Here is a 16,176-nt window from a genome sequence, read left to right as displayed (position 1 = left end):
CAATAATTATAAAAAGAACACACAAGAAAGACGTAAGTAATGCACTCAACAATGTCTGAGATATAACTGACGCGGACGATGATGACGCAATGAATGATTCAACATTAGCGAAGCGACAAGTCAGTGCAGGTGTGCCTACGAATAAACTCGTAATTGGCTTCCGAGAAGAGATTACTGTTTCCGACGCCAACTACGAGATAATTCGTACAACATTTTTTTTTAGGAAAATACGTTTTTACTCTTTTATTTTATAACTATGCTCTAGATTTAGACTTTTTAATAATATAATGTAATAAAATCAAAATTTAATTTTTGGCCAGAAATCTGAAAATTACTGTGGCAGTCAACTTGTTAATCATTAGATTTACAAGATCGCATCAATTATCTGACAAATAATGACGAACAACCAGAAAATTTTGGAGAAATGGTTTTTTCTATTAAATTTATGAAAAAAAGTACTACGTGATCTTAAACCCAAAATTCAATAATCAAATATCAGGTTTTTTTTTCAACAGGTTCATGGGAAAATAAATATTCCTTGACCTGTTCTTGACAGCATCAAGTTTGCTATAAAAATAATAACATTTTATTTTTCACAATTCTTTCCATGAATTGATAAAAACACTTTTATTAAATTTAGTTAGCGATCTTTTACCTCCCTGATTTATTTATTTTTCCAACATTTTACTAACTTACTGTGTTCATAGAAAATCTATTGTCGCACACGATTAAATACATTTGACACCTTTAATAATCCCCTCTAAAGAAAAGTACTTCTGTTTTTGACAGTATCAAAGTTTGTACAAAAAAAAACATTTTGTTATTTTTCACAAATTGGTTTTTTATAGTTCATAGCAAACGAAACCAAAATATCTTACTAACAACAAACAATGGTCAAATTCCTTATACAAACAGTGCAAGTATTTGGGAATAACACTTGACGCTAGACTTCGCTGAAAAGACCACGTTAAAAAGAAACACGAAGAGCTTGGTATAAAATATAGAAAAAAGGCTTCTATGAAGAAACTCCAAATTGATCATACACAACAGATATTGAAATCCGTCTGAAGATATGGTATATAGATTTGGGGTTGTCCAATAAAAGTGACATTCAAATGATAAGACGTTTCTAAAATAGTGAAGTAAGGAACAACGTTGATGCAACTTGCTGACCATAGCCAAATTAGCCAGTAGTAGTTGTAATGATAATAAATTTGCATAATAGTGCAGCAGTCAGTATAACTATAAAGAAATATATCCAATTTAAACAAAAATTTGTTTTTGGTTCACAAGAGAGTAAGTAAAAATATTGAATAATCGGATCTAAACATCAATTTTTATGCTGAATTTACACAGGAGATAAATTATGGAATTATTCAAACCCACCTCGATAATATATTAGTATCAATTTGTCACTTTTTAATTTCATAATATTGTATTATTTTGAAATTAATAACATCACAAATTCTAATAAACTATTAGAAACGAGCAAATGGCTTTCATTCTATGAGTGCACGTTGTAGTATCCTTTACCATGTAAAAAAAAGATCCACACTGAAGAATGTCGATAAGTTTTCAGATAGGTATAAACGTGTTCTTCAACTAAAACTTAATTTGCTAAACAAGATAATTGCAAATTTATCTTATTTTTTACTACACTCTTTTTGGTCCTTTTAACATAGGAAAGTGAGGAACCATAGAAATATCCTAATAAAAGTTTGGCCATAGTTCAAAATAAAAATTAAAACAATGTAGGGTCTGGTCACTTGTAGAATACAGTTAAAGCAATGTGTAGTTCAAAACTGTCTTATTTGAGAAAAATATATTTCTGAGCATTTTGATACGTGAATACAACAATTTCCGCTTCCTTCAATTTCAATAAACGTAGTAAATCGCACAATCTATAACTATTTTTTAAGCGCACAACTCAAATTCTTTCGAAAAGTAAGAAGTATGGTATCAAAAATTAGAAACAATATTACTTACGATTCCACTCTTTTATTACAAACAACTGTCCAGAAATTATGTATACAATGTGGTCTAAATCATTCGTTTTACAAAAAAAGTACATTCCAGATAGAAACAATTTCTATTTTTGACAAGCGTTGCTATTCCGATTTAATTGTAGACTGTTTCATAAACTTGACCATTGAAATGCATTGGTTTTTTACAGGGTTAAATTTTTTTTCTATGAAAAAATCACATTTCTAAAAAAAAAGAAACTAAATATGTACACAAATGATATGGGTTATGTTTAACTTATAATAAAGAAATTTATAATATAATAAAGAATATATATATACATATATATATATATATATATATATATATATATATATATATATATATATATAAAATATATATATATCAAGAGCTGTATAATGGCATAAAAAAAGAGTCCACAAGAAAGCGGCTTCTCATAGTTTCATAGTTCCAATACACGTACCTTGCAGAGTCTGATAAAAAACAAAAAGACCCATAATGATGATATTTTTCATCAAACAAGGGTATACGGTAACAAATAAATGGCTTCGAATCAACGTCCATTCGCCAATATTATTACTTTTGGACTATCATAAAGATTTATTTTTTAAATCTCTGCAGCCACAAACCAAACACTGTATTCGTTAAACTTCGTATTGGATAAAAATGAGCTTGCTTCTTTAATATATGACATCCAACAGCAAAAAGCATGTGAGAAGCTAGTTTCACTTACAGGTCCACATTTTAGGACAAGTTCAATTCCTACAGCTTATTTTCGTCAAGCACCCTAATATGAAAACGTAACGAGAGATTATAAATTTAGATTCTTCTGGTAATGAAAGTAGTTCCAATGAAGGAAGTTCATGTTGTGTGTGATTATTCCACTTAAGAATCCAATATAGGAGAGCTCCATGTGAATGAAAATTTAGAATCTTATAATCAGGCAAACTGTTCCATCTCCGGGGAACGTCTTCCAACAATATCAGTGGCACATTATAATGTCACCCCATTTAATGTATAAATAATAAACTATCAGCTTATTTAACACTAAAATATGAGTTTTTTCAATTATTCTGTAAAAATACAATAACGTCAGAGATCAATTTTGCTTTGACCTTAACGTTAAACACATTTTCTTTCTAATTATAGTGGCCTAGGATATTTTTTAGACGGGGTTGACTTTATCTTGTTCATACTTTTACTCAGTACTTCGTTAAATAAATATGATGTCAAGAGAAACAATTTCTTTAATTAATATCATTGTCGACATTAATACCTGGAAGATATAGTCTTTTTTCTTAAAAATATTTGAATCATCACTTTCAAACGCCAACTCATAGTATCTAACAGTCCTGGAAATATCCTTGATTTTCAATCTTAACCTTGAAACCCGGAAATGTTGATTTTTTAGGAGCATCCTCGAAAAGGTCTACTTTTATGATTTATATTGAATAATGAAAGAAAAATTCCAATGAATGCAGCACTTGACGAAATGGGTTGCCGACCAAAGCCGTCATCGGTGAGTGAAAGAGAGAGCATCTCTCTCACATACACATACAATGATAACAGGTCGGCATCTTTCAAACTCTATGCTCGAAGCTTAGAAGCAATATTCAATTTCTTGGCGGCACAGAGAAACGATATTCCATTTTTTAGAAATAAGAAGGTAGCGACGGGCCAAGGTCGTAGCCTCAAACATCCGGGCGAAGATGCAAGGCTTACGAGGGAGGCTCGTGAGTCAGTCAGCGGTTTGCTATCGAGAAGTTAAAATGTCAAAATAGAATTTCAGTCACCATTATCTATATACTTTAATACGTCATTTAAAAAGTTCATCTTACAACGATAATTCAATAACAATAATAATTTCAATATGACTGAAAAAAATTTAAAACAATTTTCAAATAGATTCATGAGAACTGACAAAAAAAAGATTACTGGCGTCCCTCGTTATATGCGCCTAATCTGTTCCTGAAAATTCTGCGTATAAAAAAAAGTATTCGAAAAAATATCACATGTATTGTTAGTGCTACTACAAAGTATAAGTGTAAACAGTGATCTTTTTTTCGATTCTCAGATAAGCACCGAGCGATGCGACGAAGCCGCGGCGGTTTCATATTAGGCATTCGAGTCTATACTTGCTATACCTGCCTGAGTCGCATGATCGAGGTGCGTGTCTGACCTGCTTTCGACGATGAATCGTATATACGTAGAGATTGACAAGTTGTCATTTGGCGTGCTTCAAAGTTGTTGAATTTTTCGTAGTGTTGTATTTATACATGTGTGCGTGAATCGAAATTAGCTAATATCTAGTCACAAGAATAATAAACAATGCACATTTCAAGATGTGTGACTCCATAAGAATACACATCCAGAATTCTCTCCATGGCTTGGACATTTGACACTGAGTATAAATCATGCATACTGTAAATTTTGCAATTGGCATATCAAAAAGAGATAAGTACAAAGATCGCGTAACAAACCATGCGAACAGCCAATAATTTCGTGATTCATTATCAGCGCCCCAATCAACAAATGCGCCCGCTTCGACATTCACTTCGGCGCCTGTCTCGACGTCCACTTCGGTTCTTCTACAAGAAATAACAGTGTGGTCGATCGATGCGATCGATTTAAGTGCAATTTGACGAATTTGATTGATAATTACGTAAAAAAAGAATACGTGAGGAAAGCTGAGATCATGAGAGCTTAGTCACGCAGAAAAAAAACCTGCACGATGTTCAGGTGAAGAGAGTGATTTGTTTCCTTTAATGTTCCCTGGTAGTCAAATTGCAAAAAAATATCAAATGAAAAAAGACCTGACCTGACGTCGACCGAACACGTTACGGTTGCTGATTTGTTTGCTGCTTTCAAAGGTGAGGTTTTGGATAAACATGTGTTTTCGATCAAAAAATTGTTACAAGTGGACGGGCCCAATGTAAATGAAAAATTTTTAAAAACCTCGCAGCTAATTTAAACATGAGGATGCTCCACAATTATTGTGCTACGAGGTTTCTTGGGAACTCAAAAACTTTAAAAAGAGTAGATTTCAATAAGCTCAAAGCCGATGGAAAAGAAGACAATAATGACTAAACAAATAATGTTGCAACTATTGAAGAATTCTTAAAAGATGTTTTTCTTAGGCCGAAAATTCGTTTCATGCTTACAGTTAGTAGTGAAATGGAGCTTTTCTTGACAAAGTACCAAACTTATTGGCCAATGACACTTTTCATGAAAAATGATCTATTTACATTGATTAATGATATGATGAGTCGAGTTGTTAAGGAGGAAATTTTGTCTACAATGAAAAAAAGCCTGAGAGATTTACAAAAAATTGATTTGACTCTTCAATCAAACCTTTTACCTGCCCAATCAGTTCATATAGGAATTGCAACTAACACATCCATTTCAGTATTGAAAAAAGATAATCAAATCAAAGATATAGAAATTCTGAAATTTAAAATAAATGCGAGGAATTCTTTGTCACAATCTGTCAAATGATTTTGCGAAAAGCCCCGCTCTCATCAATACTATTACAGGGAGCTACTTGTTTGTCACCTTATATTATGTTGAAAGAAAGAACAGCAAAGAACCGTGATCAAATTGCACTTACACAATTACCGTAAAAAAATCGCATTAATGCAATCGATGCTGATAAAATACAAAAAGAATACTGTCAATTTATTTAAAAAAAAAGGAGCTTGCAGAGATATTGAAGTTGTTCGATGTTAGTAAAGACAGAGTTGATAGATGTTTATTTGAACTGTTCTCCACTGAAAAAGTGTCATAAAGATTACTGAAATTCTCAAAAATTATTTTGATTATGTTTCACGGAAACGCTGATGTTGAAAGAAGCGCTTGAAAAATTATTTTTTTAGACCTTGAAATCCTTGAATTTTACTGTACTTTCATTTTCCAATAACTATCAAATTTGCATCAATTTTTACAATCGACTGTACAAAGGTACTTTTGTCCAAACCGAGATTTTTGATTTTAAATTATGGTACATACGGAAATAACCACTGTACTAAAACGAAGAATAAAAACCGATTTTTCGTAGAATCTCATCGGAAATTCGTGCTACCTCATTGGAATGGAAAGTATTTCGATTTTTTTATCAATACTTCACTAGAAATATAAATAGCAAAGCTTGTACCAATATTTAATCTACTATATTCATAAGTTATAATGATGGATTTATTATATCACTTAAACATTTTTCAATTTTTCTCAAGGATATTTGATTATTTTTGACAATAATTTTCTCCATCGTAAATCAAAATTTTTTATTTTCCCTGTCTATTACAAATTTTGCAAACAAACATTTTATTCTATCTGTAGATATCTTTTAAGCTCTCATTATACACCAATTTACCACGCAATGCTGATTATACAGGGAGAAACAAAAAACAATTACGATGTTTACACTTTTATTTACGTATAAATTTCTGAATAATCATCTGTAATGCATTTTCCTACATTCTTATTAAAATAAATATAGCATTTTACACTCAAAAAAATAGTTTGAACTGTCTTTTCAACATAGTAATCATATGTCCACATATGCAGAAAACAAAATTAAATATACTGACTTCCATAAGAATTCTATTATTGATTTTATTTTTGAACTTGATCTAATTTTGTACAAAACAGAAGTAGGTACTGTTACTATTATCGACCTGTTAGAATAGGAGATAAAGGAAATTATTTTTTGACATTGTTTTCACAGAATGTGAGCACACTACATAGAGTTGTACAAATACAGACTGAAAATAATTATATTTAGTTTGTACATAGACAAGGTAGATTGATCTGGAATTGTAGAGTATATAAAATTGTGACTTTTAGTAACATTAACTTGTAAATTATTCTATTTAGTACTTTTAAAGAAAGTAAGAATCTGAAAAGAAAACAAAATATATACCAAATTAAAAGATTACTTTACTGGATAGACAATATATATTTTAATACATTCAAGGCAATACTTTTAGTATATCTGCAAAGTTTAAAAAAGATTTTTTGTTGCTTCAAAAAAGGTTATGCTTATATAAAATAGTTCTGACATTGGGTAAATATTAACGTATTTTAAAAATACTGGCCGCACGCCCATAGGAACCTGAAAAATGAAATAAATGAAATATTTACTTATATATCTCAAAATCAAATATAAGAATGTACCGACTATAATTCTAAATTGCACAGCTGCCTGCATCACATAAGAGTTTGTGGTTTACATCTATAATAGAAAGGGGTCGACACATTCTTTTTTTTATCCGTTAACCATTTGAGCAGCACTGAGTAAAATTTAATCCTAATTTAAAATCACACAGATGAAACGAGAAGAAACATAGAAAAAAATCTCTCGAAAACAGAAATAATAAAGGTGTAACACTATTGAGATGTTTTAAAAATGTGGGCATGTAATTATGTATGTAATTTATATACACAACCGAGTTGGATCCCGGGAACAAATGAAGCAGAGAAGATCTGCTGAATGAATCAACCTAAGTAAAAACAACCTAGGAATACATGAACACTGTTGCCTCACTGGAAACCTGAAGAGGCTTGACTTAGTAGATAATGTAGTGTGCAGATTCTGTTGCACAGAGATCGAAACCTCTATCCAAATTCTCTCGAAATATTAAACACTACGGAACTCTAAAGCACTATACCTGGAAGCGTATGAAGTAGAAGACGAAGATCTCTGGCAGGTACAACCATCCCACATTTTGAACTTTTTAAAAGGGGTGGGATCAACAGATCAATTGTAAGCGCTGGGTTCCCCAGTATTGCAACAAGAAAGGGAGACACAATAGATCCTTTAGGTTGCAGTGCATATGACACGTCACTACCTACCTACATACATTAGTACTGCTCACTATATCAATCAAAATTATACGGTCTGATGCAAAACAGTATGTTGAAGTATTAATAACATCAATGGTTCAGAAATTCTAACTTAGTTATAAAACACAAAAAATAATTTTTCCATTGGAACCAGTAGTATCCGAGATTAACACGTTCATCAAAAAAACACTCAGATTTGTAATATTAGTACAGATGATACTAAATGCGTTTGAAACAAAAAAATTGAAATTTGGAAAATAAAGTGCTTAGAAAGGTGAGGAATTTAAAAAAGCAAAAGGAAAATGGAGAAAACGTACAAATAATGGAACAATTGAAGACCAAAAATAACAAAAAAATACGAAGCAAATAGAGGTAGACTAATGCCATAACATAGATAGGGAAGGTTTTCCTCATTACAAAAAATAATAGAAATAAACAAGGAATATCTGGAAGAACTTGCTACAAGAACAAAACAATTTAAACGAGGTATCACAAACGGAGAATACTAGAAACAATTAATAAAGAAAATGGGCTATAAGTAGCTGTTATAAATGTATAGAATCCTAAGACCAAACAAAATGGTTTGAGATAATAAATTAGAAAATTCGATGTAAATCAGAATCGACATTTTTGAATGATAGGGCAATATTTTGTTAATTGGACAAAACTTCAAGTAGGCAGCGTTAAAGTGAATTTAAATTTTCAAAATATTCAGAATATCTGTGGAATGCTTCATTTTTGAGAAACAATCTCTAAAATAGTATGCAAATAAGCAAGTAAAACCTTCATAATATTATATTTGAACTCACTGGCATCTGGATCCTTAATAATATTAAATTCATTAACTCTTTCGTTTCATATCTACTTATCTAGCAATAATTTCAAAAAAGGCTTACTTTAATCTTTCCAGTCTTTCCTTATTTCAAAGGTCCAATCCCATTTTAAATGTTCATTTTTGTCATCATCAGTGAAGAGGGAGTGGACTGTGTATGTTCCTCTTGAGATCATACCAAATGGTGCATCTTCAGGAGAGGTGGTATAAGATTGAATTGCGGAGTTGGGGGCGAAAGATCCTACCATATGAGTTATTTTGTCCACTAAAATAATATTTCGTTTCGTATTAATTAGAGAGTCAAATATTAGGTATTTGCAAATTCAAAAATTTGAGAAAACATCTACTTAATTTTTAGAAATTCTGAGGCAAAATTTGATGTATAGGTTGATTTAATTTTGTTAAGCTGTTAAATCACCTAATACAAATTCTTTCTAGAACTCATCATTCTATTTTCGCTGCTAATGCTTGGCATATTATCACCTACTGGTGGTATATTGAGACAGAAAAAGTTGTAAATTATTAGATATTAAAAAGAAAGTTAATCTGAATCGTATTAAAAAAGTTGTTGATATATAATATGTATATGTGTATTAGGATGCCACAAAAATTTAAATATAAATCGAGACCAAACATTGTGGTAAGATTACAAGCAGTTCTAAAAACACTAATTTTTGCAGAGATAAGAATAAACGCGTAGATTCGAAAGTAGGATATGACCTCAAGCTTATTTCCATGTTTTCCAATGACCATTTGTGTATGCATATTATTTATGTATGAGTTATTAGTTATTTAATTATGTATGTTACAAATGGATAACAATTTGAATAAATATACACGTTACACACAAAGTCGATGTCACATTTTATAGTTCCAAAGTAGAATCAACAATTGAAAAAATTATAATTCTGATTTTTTTTGTATTAAGCCGTAATAAATTGGTGTTTTCATATTTGAAAACCTAATATTTCATCATTTTTTTCTGGCATATTTGCGGAATCAAAGGTTGTTGAACTGCTCTGATGAGACGTATTGACGTCGAAACTAGTCAGTAGTTACAAACCTTCCTTCCAATTGCGAGCCATTGGTGATCATACAGAGAAAATATGAATAAAACAATATTCGAGGGAGCCAGATACTCAGAAATGATGTATATTAATCCCATTCACACGACTGAAATTGAAGCATGTTCATAGGAGAAGTTTGAAAATACAAAAAAATGGCAAATATTCATATGCGTATGTTACGGAAAAAGTAATAAATTCGGTGATTATATATAACCACAAATGAATTTGGAAAATATGATAAAATTTCAGATATTAAATACAAGCGCTATGTTGCTAACCTGTTTTTCATTCTTGGAAACAAGTAAAAGTCACTAGGTGTAAGATCGGATGAGGATACCCTTATCTTTTGAATTAATACGGTGTGACGGTTGTTAAACCAGAAGGTCATTGAAAAAATAGTAAGATTAATAGTCAGCCCCGATAATTAAAATACATGAAATTCGACTCGGTTAACAATCACGTATCGTTAGATACGCGACATTATATCAAACCTTGTATCTATAACATTCACCGTATTAAGGCCGGGACACACTTGTCATACACCACTCCGATCCAAAATCGGTTTCATTTTGCTCCAAAGAACGGATCGGTGCAGAATCGGAAGGATTGAGCACATATCTCCAGCTCGATACATTCACCCTTCTCGATAAAATTAAAATCGCGGAAGGTTCCTGCGCAAAATGTTGAAAAATTTTAGCAACTGCCATTTAGCCGTGGTCGAACTTTGTTTAGAAAAGGAAGATGAAGAAAACCAGAAATATTCCATGGAAAACAGAGGAAAACGTAGATTTTGGGTAGATTATTATTTTATTAATATAAATGATTAATTACAGATATAATATGTACTTCCTATTCAATAAAATTGTTCATCTCCTTTTTAATTAATTGTGTTTATGCTTTTATTTTGTATGTAATAAGTAAGGATAATATTTTAATCTGTAGTCTACCCTTGACATATAATTTCTTCGCAACTTTTTTCCAGATTATGTCTTTGTAGTTGGCGTTTCGGTACTGCTAGTTTGTCTGGTTATACAGTACTGAATACTTCCTCACTTTTTCAATAACCTCTTCCAGTTTTATACCCGAAATTATTGCCAATTTAGTAGAAAAACACTGCAAAAACTCAAAAATATTACTCCAACCGACAGGCGTCCTGGAGCCGTTAAATGAATAAACTGCACGATCGGAGTGAACTACGCTGATCAAACTCTAGTATCATTTTCCTCGTCCGATCGTAGTCGGATCGGAAGGATGCATGATAGGTGTGTCCCGGCCTTAACTCATAACATTAATATTTATTATCAATGTACTCACTCGCGTTAACGGAGGTTTGCAAATGTAATAGATAGTATAAGGTTTATTAAATGTGTAAGTTAAAAATATACAAGTGATTTTGAAGATATGGTTTTATTAAATTTCCACTGATTGGCGGCCCCTCACATTCAATCAACGCATGGCAATCTTGTCGTAACACAAAAGTTGTGTTTTGTCATATGATTTCGGACAAAGACAAATTTATTTTGCCCTGACAATTGTTTAGAGCTGCTATCCTAAGGTTATGCAAAGATTGACGATGGCGCGTGGAATTTATTGTTCAAAAACAATTCCAAAAATCTTCCTCATGAAAAGGTTTGTAAACACGTTATTGTTTGTCTCATATTGTTCTCCTTTATATTACTCATTAAACAATTTTGCACAATATTTGTGATAGCTTATGTTCTGTTTACGTTCACTACCGCCCAGATTTTGCTGTCCGTTACTCTGAAACCAACTACGATAACTTTTCGTTTTTCATTTCGATCCTGTCGGTACTATAGGCAAATATTTATATTTTGAATGGTAAGTCTACGTATCAGGGCGTCTCCTACCTCCCTATGAAACTGTAATGCGCGGAATTTTATTTGGGGTTATATGGTATTTGTTTATTTGTGCCGGGCCACGTTCTACGCTACGTTTTTAGTTGATTTTTACGGAAAAAAGTGACCTAAATTACGCCAATTTTGTGTGTGGACTTAGTTAGGGTGAGTCTTACAATATTACGACAAAATATGTTGCGAAACACTGCTGGAAATAACAAAAAAACAGCTGTTTTTTACAGTGGTACCAGCAGTCCGTAACTGCACTAGATGTCGGTACGGTATGTACCGATAGTCTTCTGTATTGACTTTGTTTTTTTTTGTTTCAGACCATGGTCCAAAATAAATAAATAAAGTATGAATAGGATGGATCACATCGCTGACCATTTGTCAGACGTTTCTAGTGTATCCGACTTTTCGGCAGGCAGTAGCGATTTATGGGAGCCATCTTCTGCAGATAATTCGGGCCAAGATAATGAATCATTGTCCAGCAATAATGATGTGGATTCTCAGCAGGTTGAAAGCTTAAAAGAAATCATTGAAACTATTGAAAGTGAATCACCGGGTGGAGACACTGTTCATGGGAAAGACTCTGGCGATTCAAAAAATCGTAGAATTATATGGTCAGATGTAATACCAGATTTTGTTCCAAGAAAAAGTGTCCCACTTCCACGTGAGTGTTCTTTATCTTCAAAATTTCACAAAGACATGAGCCCCATTGATGTATTTCATAAGATATTTCCTCGCTCGCTTTATATGTACATTGCACAATGCACCAATGTCCGACTAAATATCATCCAAAATGCAAAAAGAAAGAAGAAAAAACGGATTTCAGATACTGATGTAGGTGAAATACAAATTGTGATCAGCTGAGTTCTCATCATGTCCTATGATCGACTACCATCAATTATTGGTCACAACATTCATCAATGGGGAATATAAATATAAAAAACGCTATTTCAAGGGATAGGTTCAAACTTATTTCGTCAAAATTATATTTTGCCTCTCCAGAAAAGCCGACCGACTGCTCCAAAACTTGATTATATTGATGACATCGTTCAAAACTTGAAAAACACGTTTCAAAAATCACGACAGGACAGCAACTTCCAAAGCATTGATGAATCGATGACTAAATTTAAGGGGCGGTCATCCCTCAAACAATACATGCCCCTCAAACCAACAAAGCGAGGAATAAAAATGTGAGTCCTTTGTGACTCATAAACGGGATATACTTACGATTTCAACATTTATGCGGGGAAAGAAGAGGGCAACCAAGATGGTACTTTAGGAGAGAGGGTAGTCAATACGCTTGCAAATACTATCCAAGAGGTCGATGTAACACTTTGCTTTGACCATTTCTTTACCTCTGTTGACTTACTTCATTCAACAAACTATGCAGCAATAGGTACCAGTATAGCTACTAGAAAGAATATTCCGAAAAAAGCTACTATAGTAAAAGGTCCACCAACAAGTGGTCGTCCTTCCAAAAGAAGACTAAGTCTAAAAAACATTTCAATGCACCTGCTTACGGAAGATAAAACTCGTAGGAGATGTGCTCACTGTGCTGAATCTAAGATTCAGAAGAGGACCAAGACAGTGTGCAGTCAATGTAGGTTACCATTATGAAAGAAATGTTTTGCTACATACCACACTTAACAATTTTTTACGTTTATGTAAAATTCATTGAAATATTCTTTGAAACATGCCTGGTACATACATGTACCACTCTCGAAGACCCCCACCACTTTTTCTAAATAAAAATTCATTCAAATTTCGATGCAGATGTTTTATTTGATCGCCACTGACATCAATCCACTAAAAATCTAACCCATAACCCTTAAAACAAAAACTCGTCTCGAAAAGGTTAAACTAGTATGAATTATTTGGTGATTCAAGTACCTACACACTCAGTTTGATCTTCCAGAAAAGATTCCGCCAATTTGTTCTAGAGCTACTAAACTGACCGCTGGTCTACGAATAGTCATAGACAGTTTGGCAGACCAACTGCCATTATAGTGGTCTCTAGAAAATTAAACTAAATTGATATGAATAATTATTTATTGAAGTGAAGTTGAGTTGGAATGGAGTAGTACGACATCATTTTTTGATCGGCTCTGTCAACTCCCGACATATGAGCATTATAATCTAGAACGCTCCGTGGTTTTAGTTTTTCGTGGCCTATTCTTGTTGTAATTTTAACCATCTGATGTTTTAGACAAGTGCTTATTATTCTGACGTCCCTCTTATCTTTCCATTTGGTTACAACATTTTTTCCTTCGCGTTTCCAGAAAGCTTCCCCTCTTTTTAGCTTCTTATTGAGCATTTTTTGGGAATTCCCCTTCTGTTAGCTCTCAAAGTGCCATACAGTATGTGACTTTGGCCCAAATAATTTTTCAAAAGTTGTTTTACAACCGATGTGGCATGTGACTCGTTTTGGTCGCTCAAGGTACCCTGAAAACTCAGTCTCCCTCGCCACAAAATCATCGCCTCATCAATGCTCAAAAGTTACCCTGGAGTGTAAACGGATTTTATATTTGAAATTACTTTTATCAAAATCGGTCTTATTTTGAAGAGATGACCAACAGTAGAATGATTAACAAACCTCAACATTCTTAGGATATCTGAAAATCTATTCCGAGACATCGTTTTCCCGAAAAAAGGATGAAATGACAGCGGATCCTTACTCCACTGTTTTCCCAATGAACGCAAAGCGGATATTACCAGTAAGGCAGCATAATCCTACGATCCTTTTTATTTCTTCAACAGATGTATCCTGCCATTGTAGTTTCTTTTTCTTCCGAGTAGATGGTGGCTGTTTATAAAAAAATTCTCTAGCTAGTCTGTTCGTTTCACGGACAATTATGTCAATGATGGAGTCATCAAATAACAGCTGGAAATATTGTGAGGCCGATGCATTTTCCGGAATGTATATGTTGATAGACTCGTCTGGCGCCAAAGGAAATATTTTGTGATCTTCTTCTGTGTCAGTCCACCCATTATCGGAATATCCGAGGTCAGGGATAATTTTGTTTGTGAAGAGCTTGGAATGCTAACCAGATTGTAATCTGCATCGTTATGTGATCCTTGGTCGCTGATCTCGGAATCTGAACTTGATGAATCATGTGGTTGAAAGACAGAATCATCACTTGAAAACGCATCTACGGACAAATCGGACAAGTTTGACATTTTTGCTAACTCTTCCAATTCAGCTTGAGTCAACGGACGCTTTGAGTTTCTTTTTTTCGACACACTGAGAAATGCATAACCTTAAAAACTAATAAACAAATATTTCAAAAAAAATTACTTTGTTTTCTCTGTGAAATCAATGTTTTGTAACAACATTGATGGTTGAAAAAAAAATTGGCACGCATAAGACTCATATTTTGTAATAAAAAAACGCAATATCAAATGCACGTGTTGCCCTATAAACACAACCCACTCAGTATATGCAATGCCACTCAAGTGGTCGTGCGCGCGCCTCAAACTTCGCGATAAACCGAAGAAACCATACGCACAAAATGAATTTGAATTCAGGGCCAGTATAGAGGCCGCGATTCACAATGGAAAAACCAAAAGGCCACTACGGTGGCCGGTGGTAGTGAACGTGACATAAATTTCGAAGCAACTTCTGAAAAACTAAGTCAAAGCTAAGTTATTGTGATAGTGCAGTTTTAACGAATACTGTCATCAACTGTACAGATCAGTTCGTCAGTCACAATACTCAGATGTCCACTCTTAGCAAATGTTATTTTCGCCATTTTTAAACTGAACGTTGAATTTCCATTCATTCTGAATACACTGTTTATACCACCACTATCGACACTTACAATTACACAGTTCACTATTAGTCTCTGAAGAAGATAACTGTGTAATTGTGAGTGTTAATGTAAACAGTGTGTTCAGTATGAATATCACCAATAGTTCCAGAAATTCCAACATAAGTTTCCATTGGTTTTAGATGCTATGCCAAGAAATATAAACGGTCTTGCCTGTCGGGCGGTGTCCCTCACTTGAGGGACCGGCTGTGTCGTTGCTAGTTACGGTTTCCTGCTCGTTGACCTATTCCCCACCATTGAAACTCTTAAGAGTTTTGTACACCGTTAGATTCAGTATTAACCCAGCTTTCAAACCGTATAGGTCGTTTCTACGACAAAAACGGAAACATAACCCAACTGATGTCGTACAAAAGAAATTGAGAAAATGTGGGATGGTAAGGAAATTTACCACTGATGAGATTTGCGTGATGAAATGGAGAGATAAGCGAGAGTTACTTACGATTTCATCAGAAACCCGAGGCGATCTAGTCAAAGTCACCAAAACTGTTCCGAGGACGGGAGATTATTATAAGAAAACCAGAAATGGTATATTCTTATAATTTACGGGTGGCGTCGACCAGACTAGATCGACCAACTCCTCGCTTATTTTCCTGAACACGCAAGTCTTTGAAGTGGTACAAGAAGCTGGCCATCCACATTTTTCAAATGATTTTGACGAACAGTTTTTTGCATTTAATGCTTTTTCTGGTAAAAAAGAAAACGAATTCCGACTCGACGTGATCGAGTCCCTTGTTTTCCTCGAATTCGCCAACCGGCCTATT

General features: G+C 33.4%; 1 protein-coding gene across 2 annotated transcripts in view; it reads right to left on the bottom strand.

Moving 5' to 3' along the window:
- Positions 1-6,126: 6,126 nt before the first annotated feature.
- LOC130445294 (rho GDP-dissociation inhibitor 2) overlaps positions 6,127-16,176 on the bottom strand; it is a 28,342-nt gene continuing 18,292 nt past the window's right edge. For both annotated transcript variants that reach the window (XM_056780858.1, XM_056780859.1), the window contains exons 4-5: positions 8,721-8,921; positions 6,127-7,093 (exon numbers count right to left, since the gene is read on the bottom strand). In XM_056780858.1, coding sequence (XP_056636836.1) covers positions 8,722-8,921 — 200 coding nt within the window. In that variant the 3' untranslated portion in view covers positions 6,127-7,093; position 8,721. The remainder of the gene's footprint in view (positions 7,094-8,720; positions 8,922-16,176) is intronic.

This window comes from Diorhabda sublineata, chromosome 6, assembly GCF_026230105.1.
Source record: "Diorhabda sublineata isolate icDioSubl1.1 chromosome 6, icDioSubl1.1, whole genome shotgun sequence".
NCBI classification, from domain to species: Eukaryota; Metazoa; Arthropoda; class Insecta; order Coleoptera; family Chrysomelidae; genus Diorhabda; species Diorhabda sublineata.
The sequence above is the reverse complement of the archived record's forward strand: the minus strand, read 5'-3'. Positions and strand labels throughout refer to the sequence as shown.